This window comes from Triticum urartu, chromosome 5A, assembly GCF_056163025.1.
Source record: "Triticum urartu cultivar PI428250 chromosome 5A, HENAU_Tu73, whole genome shotgun sequence".
NCBI lineage: Eukaryota > Viridiplantae > Streptophyta > Magnoliopsida > Poales > Poaceae > Triticum > Triticum urartu.
This window is the reverse complement of record NC_141877.1, coordinates 14,026,744-14,040,077: the sequence shown is the minus strand read 5'-3', so window position 1 is coordinate 14,040,077 and position 13,334 is coordinate 14,026,744. Positions and strand designations below refer to the sequence as shown.

The window sequence follows — 13,334 nt, the reverse complement described above, 5'->3', positions numbered from 1 at the left end:
CCCGTGACCATGGCCCGCCCACCATCCGCACCCTCGTCTACCCCGTGTCTATCTCGATCGTCAACACTCCGGCCGGCCAAGTGGCTGCGCCCCCTGCCCGCCGCGGCCGCGGCCCGAGCGACGACGCAACGGGTGAGCACGATGAGGATGCTGGACGTGGGCACGATGCGTGTCGCAGCCGCGGCCGCCGCCACGGCCGCAAGCGACGACAGACCTCCGTCAACCACAGTGGCCACGCCGATGGCATGGCCGTTGACTCCACTGGCTGGCGCGCCGCCGCCCCCCGACGCCGGGCTGATGGCGTCGCCGTTGATGATGGTGGGCCGCCTACCGTCGCCGTACGGTTGACGCGGCGCCATCGTCGAGGCGCCCTGCAGGCCGTACCATAGGCCCCTGGCCTTATGCCAACAGGCAAAGCCGCCCTCGTCGCTTTTCCAAAAGGGGAAAGCGGGGCGGAAAGCGCCGGAAGGAGACAGGGATGTCCAGTACTACCAGAACTGCACCCCCTTTGACATCCCACCGTGTGCCCCCCTCCCCCCCCCCCCCCCCCCCCCCCCCCCCCCGCGTGCCCCGACACACGTGTCACGACGACTGCTGGCTCTGGCACATTGGCTGCGCCCCGACACTAGCTACAGCGTCAGCCAGGCCATCCCCATCGCGCTGCGTGGATGACCTCGCCTATGCTGCGGCTGCGCCAGAAGCAGCCAATCCCAGCGCGCACATGGATCGAGATGGCTCCACGGACCGCTTGTAGCTGGACAGGGAGGTCCCAGATTCACAAGCCTCGGGCCCCGTGCCTGATCCGCTGTCGGGGCAAAGCAGGGCCCCGCCTCCGCTCCCTCCTGCCCGCCCCGCGTCACTTGCCGACTGGTCCATGGAGCGTTCCCTCCCACTGGTGCCCACCTTGCACGCCGCCCGCGACCAAGCCCCTCTGGAGGAGGATCCCGCCTGTGGCGTGCCGGACAAGGACCCCGCCTCGGGCCCCCTCGCGGCCCAGTCCCCCTCAGCCCAGCATGAGGCCCAGCATGCGGCTGTCGAGGTGGGGCTTGAGGCCCAACATGGCGCGCTTGCAGATGATGTCGCCCGCGCGGCGTGCACCACTACTCCAAGCTCGGCCACGCGCTTCGCCTCGCCTCCCATCACGATGCCCTGGTCCCACTGAGCTGCGGTCGAGGCCGATCGCCCACGATGTGGGGAGAAGTTGGGCGCTGCAAAGAGGCCGTCGTACGCCTTCATCTCAGCGGCTGAGATCCTCTGGTTGACACCAATGACACCGAGGGTGCGCAGAATGTGGACTTGGGCGCGTCGCTCGACCGTGGGTGGAGCGACGGACTTGTGAGCTGCGGCTGCGACGACGACGTGGACCCTTGGAGACTTCCTCGCTGCGGCAACCAAGCGGATCGACGCAAGTGGCCTCGAAGATGCCCGCCCAACTTCTCCCCACATCGCGGGCGATCGGCCTCGACCGCAGCTCACAAGTCCGTCGCTCCACCCACGGTCGAGCGACGCGCCCAAGTCCACATTCTGCGCACCCTCGGTGTCATTGGTGTCAACCAGAGGATCTCAGCCGCTGAGATGAAGGCGTACGACGGCCTCTTTGCAGTGCCCATCCCCCTGTCCGTCCTATCGGCCATGGCCGCTTTGGTGGATCGCGAGCTCCCCCTGGATCCTACCGTCGCGCCAATCACCACGGTGATCGCGGGCAGCCCGATCGAGGCATAGTTGCGCCCTCGCGCCCCTCGTCGACCTCGCCCCCATGTAGCACAACCCTAGGATCCTGGTTTGGAACGTGCGCGGCCTCAACACGCGCGCACGTCGTACTGCTGTCAGATCGCTCGTTGTAACCGCCAACACATCCCTCGTCTGTTTGCAAGAAACTAAGATGGCTTTGATCTGCTCGTCGACTGTCCTCGAAGCCCTAGGCTCGGAATTCGATGACTACGTGTACCTACCCGCGCAAGGAACCCGTGGCGGCATCCTGTTGGCCTGGAAGAGTAGGGAGATTGTCATCTCCGACCCCCTACTCACCGCCAACGCCTTGACCGCCCACGTCTCCACTCCCTTCGGCGCTCACACATCGTGGTGGATCACCATGGTCTACGGACCATAGCCGGACGAGGCCAAGATCGCCTTCCTGCAGGAGCTCCGCGACATACGCATGAACTGCCACGGGCCTTGGATGATTTGCGGGGATTTCAACCTCATCTAACGCGACGAAGATAAGAGCAACGGGAATGTAAACCGACGCATGATGGGCCGCTTCCGGCACACCCTCAACGACTTGGTGCTCAAGGAGGTTTATCTCAATGGCCGCCGCTACACATGGTCAAACGAGCAGTCACCCCCGACGCTGGTCCACCTCGACCGTGTCCTTTGCACCGGCGACTGGGAGGAGTTTGCATGGTGAATTCCACCTCCGTTGCCTCGCCTCGGTCGTCTCCGACCACAGCCCCTTGCTGCTCGATTGCTCGCCGGTGCCGCCGGCGCATCTCCGCTTCCGTTTCGAGGACTTCTGGACGCGCATGGACGGGTTCCATAACACCGTGGAGGCGGCTTGGCAATCCGTGAGTGACGCCGACCCCTTTCGCCGCCTCATGTTGCGCATGCAAGCTACCGCGCGTGGACTCACGAGCTGGAGCGCCAAAACCATGGGAAATGTGCGCCTAAAGCTTGCGATCTCTCGGGAGCTCCTCCTCAAGTTCGACACCGCGCAAGATCACAGAGTCTTGTCTCCCCACGAGGACTGGCTGCGCCGACAAATCAAGGCCTCCTATCTCGGACTCGCCTCGCTCGAGCGAACTATTGCCCGGCAGCACTCCCGTCTCGCCTCGCTCAAGGACGGGGACGCCAACACGTCCTTCTTCCACCGATAGTGCATGTATCGATGACAAAAGAGCAGAATCCACAGCCTTGTGGTCGACGGGCACGCGGTTACGGACCCCTGTGACATGGCCGCCGCGGCGCATGCATATTTCGACGGGATCCAGTGCTGCGCGCCACCCCGCGAGTGCGCTCTGGAGCTTGAGGCGCTGATCACGCCAATCAACTTGGATGACCTCGAGGCCCCATTCAACGCCGAGGAGATATGGAACGCTGTGGTGCACCTACCTGCGCGCAAGGCCCCTGGCCCCGACGGATTCACCGCCGAGTTCCTCCGGCTTGTTGGCCCACTGTCCAGCATGATTTCATTGTTGTCTTCCAGGAGCTTTATGAGCTGCGAGGGCGCGGATTCAGCTGCCTCAACAAGGCGCTCCTCACGCTGCTCCCGAAGCACGCGGATGCCAGAGGCCTCGGCGACTACAGGCCCATAAGCCTCATCCACCTCGTCGCCAAGATCTTCGCCAAGGTCCTCTCGCTCTACCTTGCGCCCAAGCTCAACGACCTCGTCAGCACGTGCCAAAATGCGTTCATCCCGGAAAGAAGCTTGCATGACAATTTCGTCCTCGTGCGGCAGTCCGCGCGTCTGCTACACCAGCTAGGCGCGCCGCGCGTTTTGCCGAAGCTGGACCTGACTCGTGCCTTCGACTCGATCAGCTGGCTGTTCCTCTTCGACGTCCTGCGCCAATATGGGTTTGGTGCCAGGTTCCTAGGCTGGCTCGCAATCCTGCTATCGTCGGCCAGCACCAAGGTGGCCTTGAACGGCGAACCAGGCCCGCCCATTTGGCACCGCCAAGGACTGCGGCAAGGCGACCCCATGTCGCCCTAGCTCTTCGTTCTCGCGGTGGACACACTAGGCCGCCTGCTCCGTCACGCCACCGAGTTGTGCATCATGCAACAGCTCCACCCCCGATGTGCGATCCCATCTGTCTCGCTGTACGCGGACGATGTGGTCATGTTTTGTCATCCCACGGTGGTTGACACATCTGCAGTCAGAAGCATTCTGCAGCTCTTTGGGCGCGCCTCCGGCCTTCACGTCAACTTCTCGAAGAGCTCCGCCACCCTGATCCGAGGCGATGCAGAGGCCGCGCCAGCCCTTGACCTGTTGGGATGCCCGATTGTCGCGATGCCGATCACATACTTGGGCATCCCGCTCACGCTGCGGCGACCCACTGCCGCCCAGATCCAGCCCGTCGTCGACAAGGCCGCTGGCATGCTACCTTACTGGAAGGCGCGCCTCATGAACAAGGCAGGACGCCTCGCGTTTGTCAAGGCGATCCTGGCAGCGATCCCTATCCATCAGCTGCTCGTGCTTGCCCCCCTAAGAAGACCCTGAAGGCACTTGAGAAGATCCAGCGAGGCTTTCTTTGGGCTGGGCACACGGAGGCTAACGGCGGCAATTGCCACGTCAACTGGTAGCGCGTCGCCAGGCCGAACTCTCTTGGCGGGCTGGGCGTCCGCGACCTGGCGCGTACATGCCTCGTGCTCCGCACACGGTGGCTGTGGTTCAGCCGCACTGACCAGGGCAGGGCCTGGGCTGGGCTAGACCTGCAGTTCAGTGCCGACGAGCGTGTGTTCTTCTTCGCCTGCACCACCATGTCTATTGGGAACGGCACACAAGCCCTTTTTTGGGAGGACCGATGGATTGATGGCCGCTCCGTCCGCGAGATTGCGCCTCACCTCCACGTGTGCATCCCCAAACGCCGCTGTAAGCTCCGAACCGTGGCGGACGGTCTCCTTGCCAACCGGTGGGCGCAGGATATCCAGGGCGTCATGGGAATCTAGGAGATTGGGCAGTACCTACAGCTATGGCACAAGATCACGCATACTACCCTCTCCGCGGAGCCAGACCGCCTAACCTGGAAGTGGAGCACGAACGGCACCTACTCCGCCAGATCTGCCTACCTCGCCACATTCCACGGCTCCATCACCTGTGACGCATGGAAGCTCACCTGGAAGTGTTGGGCGCCACCGCGTGTCAGGTTCTTCCACTGGCTAGCTCACCTAGACCGCTGCTGGACCGCTGACCGCCTTGCCCGCCGTGGCTTGCCGCACCCCGCGCCGCGCGCTGCCCACATTGCGACCAGGCGCCCGAGACCATGAACCACCTCCTCCTTGTCTGCCCCTTCGCCCGGCAGGCCTGGCACGAGGTGTTCAGTTGGCTCCGAGTCCCATGCCCCATGCCCGATCATGAGCCATCTCTCAATGACTGGTGGCAATCCGCTAGGCAGCTCGCGCCCAAGCCCATGCGTAAAGGCCTGGCTTCCGTGGTCCTGCTAGTCCCTTGGATGCTTTGGAAGCACCGCAATGACTGCGTCTTCAACTGTGGCCGCCCCCTGCTTGCCGACCTGCTCGTAAAAATCAAGGAGGAGGCCGCCCTTTGGGCTGCCGCCGGCGCGTTAGGGCTAAGAGACATTATCCCGCAAACCTGGGACGTCCATTGACTTTCATCCCGAGCTGTAACCACCTCCCAGGAGGATTGTAACTATTAAACCCCGTCTTTTCAATATAATGAAACGCAAGCTCTTTTGCGTTTTCTCGAAAAAATAATCACAGGAGGCTGACATTTTCAGAAAATTCACACTGGTCTGCTAAGATGAGAAAACAGGTATCTTTGTTGCATTTCCTATTGCCCTGACAACTGACATCTAACTGAACAAAAACATGCACCACTAGCTCAAACAGAAAATAGCGTCGGCACTAAAAAAATCGGCCCAGTCGCGCCTCCAGGAGCCCGATTTTCACTGGCCTGGGCCGAATTTAGCGTCGGCGGACCCAGGCCGAACTCGGCGCGCTGGGGGGCGCTCGGGGGCACTGGGGCGAGCGGTTTTGGCGCGAAAGAGCCGCGGGCCCGCCGCGTCAGCGACACCGCGCGTCTTCTTCCCCGAACACCTCGGTTTCCCGCGGGGAATCAGTGGCAAGGCTGCCGCCGGTCAGCCTTACCAGTGATTCCTCACGGGCGGCGCGTTCACGGGGCGGCGCGCCCATGCCTCCCCTCCCTCGCACGCGTACACACGGAGCGGCGCCGCTATATAAGCCGGTGGCCTCCCTCGCCTCTGGCTACACCAGCCATACCAGCCCTAGCCCGCCCTCTACCTCTCCCGAGCGCCGCCGCCGAGCCCTCCCTCTCCCTCCCTCCCTCTCCCGATGGCCAAGCGATTCCCCGGCGATGAGGCCGCGGCCAACGGCTTCGGCCGCTGATCGCTCCGTGAACAGGAGTCTTGGCTCCTGTTCCAGGCGAACATCCCGGCGCCGCCGGACATGCGCGCCGGGCCAACGAGGTGGAGATCGACTCAGCAATGGGGGAGTGCCCATTCCCCCGTTGCCCGACGCCGTGGCGAAACCGGGCTACTTCGCCGACGAGGTCGACGTCGTGCGCGCCTCCCTCACTGACGCCCAGCTCGCCCTCCCCGAGTACGCCGCCGACGCGAAAATATTGTTATGGAAGCAAACTTATAATTTATAGCGCAAGATTCGTTTTTTTTTTCATACCGGCGGCGATCCGGATTGCAAATAAACACCCTACTATAACCATATACGGAAAAGAAAATATCGATAACTACACATGCATACCTTTGAAAAATGTCGCAGGGGAAAACAACAGATTTCTCATCGAGAGAGTGAGAGAAAGCGAGCGAGAGAGAGAGAGGGAGAGAGAGAGGGAGAGGGGAGAGAGAGAGAGAGAGAGAGACGGCTTAGGATTAACCATATTCAACACACGTTTTTTGTTGTTTTGTGTGAATACCGAAATCATCGCCGGCGAGGGTGAGAAGGAGGATAAGCGGCAACACAAATATGATGCCTCACAAAAATAAAGGAGACGGACCTATTGTGGTCTTGAGTGATGGTTGTTGAGTTAAGAGCATGTGTTATGTTTTCTCCCCTGTTGCAACGCACGGACTCTTCTGCTAGTTTTGCTGATAAGCAGCAACTACTAGTCCGGCCAGCTCCCTGCTTTGTTAGTTATCACTTGCTTGCCACTTTGTTGCTGCATGAATATGGGCGCCTTCCTTCCATGCTTCAGGAGCTGTTTTGCATCGCTGCTCTTGCTCCTAATCTTCGCCGCACATCCATCTTGTCAAGCCTCCAACGCGACCGCGGAATTGTCCACTGTTTGGAGCACCGACGGTTCGTATATGCTCTTCCGTTCCGGCCAGGAGTACTTCTTTTCTGCAACATTCTACTCCTACTTCCAGGAGTACTTCTTTGCAATATGTGTCAATGATGTGGTCGTTTGGTCGGCCAACCGTGACCGCCCACTCCAGTGTGGTTCCACCCTCAACTTCACCGCCGACGGGGACTTGGTTCTTCGGGATTCTGATGGCAGCCTTGTCTGGTCCAGCAACACCTCCGGCCAATCTGTCATCGGAATGAACATCACCGAATCCGGCAATCTGGTTCTCTTCAACCAAAAGAACTTGCCAGTCTGGCAGTCGTTCGATCACCCAACTGACGCTATGCTTCCCCGGCAGCCATTAATGGAAGGGATGAAGCTGACGCCCAGCATCGACAATGCCAGCTTCGCTGCCAGCAATCAGTTCTATCTAGCAGCTCATCATGCTAGCCTGCAAGCATCTGAAGGGTCAACACACCAGATCTACTACCAAAGCTCGGTATACTATGCAGGCGACGCGTATGATGAACCCACATACATCGCGCTCGTCAATGGGAGCCTGTCCATCTTCGCTGCCTCCTCTCCACCTTCAGACTCGATCACAAATGTTAGGATCGACCTGCCTCATGCGCGCTCGTTCCGGCACATGAGGTTCGAGTCTGACGGATATCTCAGGCTGTATGAGTGGGATCAAAATAACACCCGGTGGTTATTCGTGTATGACATCTTCCAGCTAGATTGCTGCAACTACCCAACTGTCTGTGGAAAGTACGGGATCTGCAGGAATGGGCAGTGCTTCTGCCCAATTTCTGCAAATGATACCTCGTACTTCAGGCAGGCTGATACCTGGAATCATAACCTTGGCTGCATTGCAGTAGATCCAATTTCTTCTTGCCAGTCTGTTGCAGCTGCGAAAGATAACCAGCTAGTAGCTCTCCCCAATGTTTCCTACTTCAATTACAATGATCCCGATGCTGCAATACCAAATGACGAAGAGAATTGCAAGCAAGCCTGCTTGAGCAATTGCTCTTGCAAGGCCGCATTTCATACTTTCCAGAATGGTTCCGGTGGATCTTGTTAGATAATAACGAGAAATAAATGAGACAAAAGTGACACGAATGAGAGGAACACCTGGATACATGGCACCCGAATGGCTGACATCGAAAATCACTGAGAAGGTCGATGTTTACAGTTTTGGTATCGTGGTCATGGAAATCTTAAGTGGAAGAAAGGACATCGACTACTCTCAGCCTGATGAGGGTGCTCAGCTCATTATGGTACTACGAGAAAAGGCAATGAATTCTCAACTGGAAGATATGATCGACAGGAACAACCAAGATATACGATCATGCAACAAGGAGGAAGTGATTGAGATCATGAAGCTTGCAATGTGGTGCTTGCAGAGTGACAGCAACAGAAGGCTTCACATCATGTCAGTGGTGGTGAAGGTCATGGAAGGAGAAAGAAATGTGGAATCCGACTTGAACTACAACTTCTTCGATCTAAGCCCTGCAATCGTTGTGCCAGTTGGTCAACCCAACTTCTCCGCCCTGCCAAATGCATCAGTGCTCTCTGCCCCCAGGTGAAATCAGACAGAGAAACCTGTCATACCATAATTTATCTGTGTCATCTTCTGTTTCTGTTATCTAAACTAATTATTTTGAATGGGCATATATATACTTAAATGTTTCAAGTATAGCAACACCGTACCACAAAAAGGTAACAGAGATCAATGTACGAAATTCTTCATCATGTCAGTGATGTATTGAGCAGAGAAACCTTCAAATATTTTCATCAGTAAATAAAGGTATATTGAGCCCTAATTTGTTTCCAACGCACAAACTACCCATGGGTATGCAAAAAGTATGACAATGCTTTTGGAGAACTTGTATGAGTAAAGTATGCAAAAAATATTTTCATCAATGCTTTTGGTTGTTTTCAGAACACATGGCCTTCTATCACTCCCTACATCCTAGGCTGGCTCACCTACTCTACTAGCCTGGGCTCGGAATGTTCCTCCGATGTGGTGCTGTTTACTTCTCACCTCCTCCTCAATCCTCAGTGCACAACACTGAGGGGTGGGGGGCAGCAACATGGTGTTGAGCCTGGTAATGTCTTGGGCCCAAATTGATGGCCTGTAGTCTTACCCTACTCTTCTTTCAACAATAGAACATATTTTTTATTTCCTTTACATAATTATTATGTGCTGAAGACTGAGGTGACGACTTTCTGACCGTTAATGCATACTAAAAGATTTAATAGTTCAAATCAATGAATAAATGACAGTATACATGTTCTAATTGGTGAATGGTGAACTTTTCAAGATGTGACTAATAAACAAATTTGTGTTTATGAGTTTGTCTAAGTCAGTCATGAATGAGGCTGCCATTCTCTCTTCTAAACCATGGAGAACCATATAGTCGTATTGAAAATTCATTCACTGTTTTGCAGTTCCTCTAGAATATATCTCTAAGAAACACGATATATACTATAACTCATGGATACACGCACACGCACGCTTACACAATGGCCACTGAAAGCCTGACTCGGAGATCTAGAGTATATTGTCTCTGTGACGACTGACAAACAATTTATAATTCCAATCTTGCTATCCAGACCCTTATGTTTACACCGAAAAGGAACAATACCTTGTCTGCTCTGTCGTCATATCAGGGGGAGCCAAGCATGGCGAATCGATAGCATTTTAGGCAGGGTGTGTTCTGTCTGTGTGCAGTGCATTAAGGCCGTTAGGTTTGATGCAATTTTGGGCCGAACTAAAGATCACCGGGAGCATTGGCATCTGAGAGAGGTCGGTTGCCGGTCAAATTCCCCACCGTGGTTGCCTGCCACGCGGCCTGACCAAACCCTACTCCTCGCACCAACTTTTTTTTTCGAAAAGGGGGCTCCCCGGCCTCTGCATTAGAGTGATGCATATGGCCATCTTATTAACTAAAAAACAAAAAGTGTCAACAAGGTTTCAAAGTCTCCAGTTGATAAAAGGAAAATGCAGCTCACACATAGCTTAAAAAGGCTAGATACACAAACTAACCAGGAAAAGATGCCACAACCGGCTGGCTAAAAATAGATAGATAAACTAATTGCCTATCCTATTACATGACCGTCATCCAAACCGGTTGAAGATATCCCGAGCTACCATCTCCCAACGGATAGATCCAGTAACCAAATGCTCCCTGGCCTCCATCGGAGTGAGTAGCGACCACGAACGGATCACTGCCGTAGCTCGAAAAATAACCTGCAAAAAATGAATCTGTGATGTTCTGTTAAAAACCAAATCATTTCTGCAATTCCAGATAGTCCACAACAAAGCGCAAACTAACCCGAATATGTCTTGCTAAGTCAGGCTCAACCTCATTAAGCCATGTCCCAAATAATGCATTGACAGAAGTCGGTGGAGTAATATTAAAAGCAATATGGACCGTCCGCCAAAGGACTTTGGCCAACGGGCAATCAAAGAATAAATGCTTAATCGTCTCATCCCGATCACAGAAACTACACCTAGTAGGTCCTGTCCAATTATGCTTTATCAAGTTGTCCTTTGTTAAAATAACTTGTTTATGGACAAACCACATAAACACTTTAATTTTTAAAGGAAGTTTGACAGCCCAAACATACTTGGAAGTTGGAATGGAGTTCGAATTAATAACATAAATATACATTGATTTAACTGTAAATACTCCAGACCTAGTCAACTTCCAGCGTAATCCATCGGGTTGGTGAGAAAGTTGAACCTCCACCAGTCTCCTAACTAGATGGAGCCATTCTTCCCAACGATTGCCCGCTAGCGACCGTCTAAACTGAATATTAAGGGGGATATATTGAAATACCGTTGCCACAAATACCTCACGTCATTGAGCAATCCGATATAAAGACGGATATTGAATGGCTAAAGGTGAGTCGCCAAGCCAAGTATCCTCCCAGAAACGTGTACTTGCACCGTTTCCAATAACAAATCTTGTCCTATTGAACATTGATTGTTTGACTTTCATTAGTCCTTTCCAGAAAGGCGAATCAGTCGGTCTGTCTGCGACCTGGGACAATGTTTTAGTCTGGAGGTACTTGTTGCGGAGGATCTGCGCCCACATGGCCTCAGTCCCGGAAGAAAGCTTCCACAACCACTTACTAAGAAGGCATCTGTTCTTAACTTCAAGATTTTCAATACCAAGACCCCATTGGTCTTTCGGTCGACAGATGATGTCCCATTTAGCAAGCCGGTATTTTCTTTTAAGATCATCACCCTGCCAGAAGAAACGCGACCGATAGAAGTCCAGTCTTTTCCTAACACCAACTGGGACCTCAAAAAACAATAAGAGGAACATAGGCATACTCGTGAGCACCGAATTAATCAATATCAAACGGCCTCCGTATGACATGAGCTTACCCTTCCAGCGGCTCAGTTTTTTTCTCAAATCGATCCTCGATGCACTTCCATTCTCTGTTTGTCAGCCTACGATGGTGTATCGGAATACCAAGGTATGAGAAAGATAAACTCCCCAACTCGCACCCAAACAATTGCCTATAAGACTCCTGGTCGTCTTTGGCTCTACCAAAGCAGAACAACTCGCTCTTATGAAAGTTAATCTTTAACCCGGTCAATTGTTCAAAAAGGCATAACACCAGCTTCATATTTCTCGCCTTGGCCAAATCATGCTCCATAAAGATGATTGTATCATCTGCGTATTGAAGGATGGAAGCACCTCCATCAACAAGATGAGGTACCAAACCACCCACTTGACCATTCTCCTTAGCCCTCCCTATCAAAATTGCTAACATATCCACCACAATGTTAAACAAGATAGGGGACATCGGATCTCCTTGTCTGAGGCCTTTATGTGTCTGGAAGTAATGACCTATATCGTCATTCACTTTAATTCCCACACTCTCTTTTTGCGTAAAGGATTCGACCTGTCGGCGCCAGGCTTCATCAAAACCCTTCATACGCAATGCCTGTTGGAGGAATGGCCATTTGACCTTATCGTATGCTTTTTCGAAATCCACCTTAAAAATTACTCCATCTAATTTTTTGGAATGGATTTCATTGAGCGTTTCATGAAGAACAACCACCCCTTCAAGGATGTTCCTGTCCGGCATGAAAGCAGTTTGGGATTGTTACACCACAGAATGTGCAATCTGTGTGAGCCTATTTGTCCCGACCTTGGTGAAGATTTTGAAACTAACATTGAGGAGGCAGATCGGTCTGAACTGCTCAATTCTCACAGCATCCGTTTTCTTAGGGAGCAATGTGATAGTTCCAAAATTCAGGTGAAATAATTGAAGTTGTCCAGAGAATAGATCATGAAACATAGGTAGTAAATCCCCCTTAATAATGTGCCAGCACTTTTTATAGAACTCGGCCGGGAACCCATCCGTTCCAGGAGCCTTATTGTTTTTCATTTGTGCAATAGCATCAAACACCTCCTTCTCTGAGAACGGGGCAACCATGATATCATTATCAGCAGCAGACAATTGAGGCACATCCTCAGTCCTAGACTCATCGAGGGACACACAATTATCCTCCGGAGGTCCAACTAACTGTCTATAATACTCGGTAATATAGGTTTTGAGATTATCTTGACCTAAAATCGTACCCTCATCCTGTTCAAGCTGAAAGACCCGCTTCTTTCTGTGCTTACCATTAGCAATGAGGTGAAAGAATTGAGTATTCGCGTCCCCTTGGACCACTTTGCGGACCTTAGCTCGCGAAGCCAACTTCAATTCTTCTTCGCGGAGAAGTTCTTTCAGCCTCTTCTCCGCCTCATTTTTGACCAGGAGCTCAGGAGGCAGCAAAATCGCGGATTCGGCTTTTATGTCCAGGGCCTGTACAAGAGAAAGGAGCCTATCCTTCTCGATCTTATACACCCCACTGAGGTGCTTAGCCCAACCCCGTAAGAAACTTCTCAAATGCCTAATCTTATTCTGCCAACGCTCGACCGCCGTCCTTCCTCCTACCCCCTTAGCCCATTCCCTGGCTATGAGGTCGAAGAACCCCTCGCGTTCGAACCAGGCCATCTCAAATGAAAAGGTGTTTTTGTTTCCTAAATGGTTCGGCTCGCCTGAGTCGACGAACAATGGTGTGTGATCGGAAATTCTCCGCGTGAGATCTTGCACCATAACAAGAGGGAACTTCTGTTCCCACTCCACGCTCGCGAGAACTCGATCAAGCTTTTCATATGTCGGGTTTGGCAGAGCATTAGCCCAGGTAAACTTTCTACCAGAAAGCTCTATCTCCCTTATATCCAAACTTTCAATAATGGTATTGAACATAAACGACCACCTGCCGTCGAAATTATCATTATTTTTCTCCTCTCTCCTCCTAATGATATTG

The 13,334-nt window shown here is 53.4% G+C and overlaps 1 protein-coding gene and 2 pseudogenes across 1 annotated transcript; all 3 read left to right on the top strand.

Annotated features, from left to right (window-relative positions):
* The first annotated feature begins 1,756 nt into the window (after nt 1-1,756).
* LOC147967489 (uncharacterized) lies at nt 1,757-2,873 on the top strand (annotated as a pseudogene).
* Nucleotides 2,874-4,685: 1,812 nt separating this feature from the next.
* Nucleotides 4,686-5,321, top strand: LOC147967488 (uncharacterized; annotated as a pseudogene).
* Nucleotides 5,322-6,875: 1,554 nt separating this feature from the next.
* On the top strand, nt 6,876-8,577 carry LOC125506627 (EP1-like glycoprotein 4). The gene is made up of 2 exons (XM_048671414.2): nt 6,876-8,052; nt 8,102-8,577. The coding sequence occupies exons 1-2, from the start codon at nt 6,876-6,878 to the stop codon at nt 8,575-8,577; spliced, it is 1,653 nt and encodes a 550-aa protein (XP_048527371.2).
* The last annotated feature ends 4,757 nt before the right edge of the window (nt 8,578-13,334 follow it).

Bases quoted from the DNA above. Each gene is read 5' to 3' on its own strand.
- LOC125506627 (XM_048671414.2), top strand. From the start codon at position 6,876: ATGGGCGCCTTCCTTCCATGCTTCAGGAGCTGTTTTGCATCGCTGCTC. The intron at 8,053-8,101 runs GTTCCGGTGGAT...ATGAGACAAAAG, and splicing joins ATTTCATACTTTCCAGAATG to TGACACGAATGAGAGGAACA.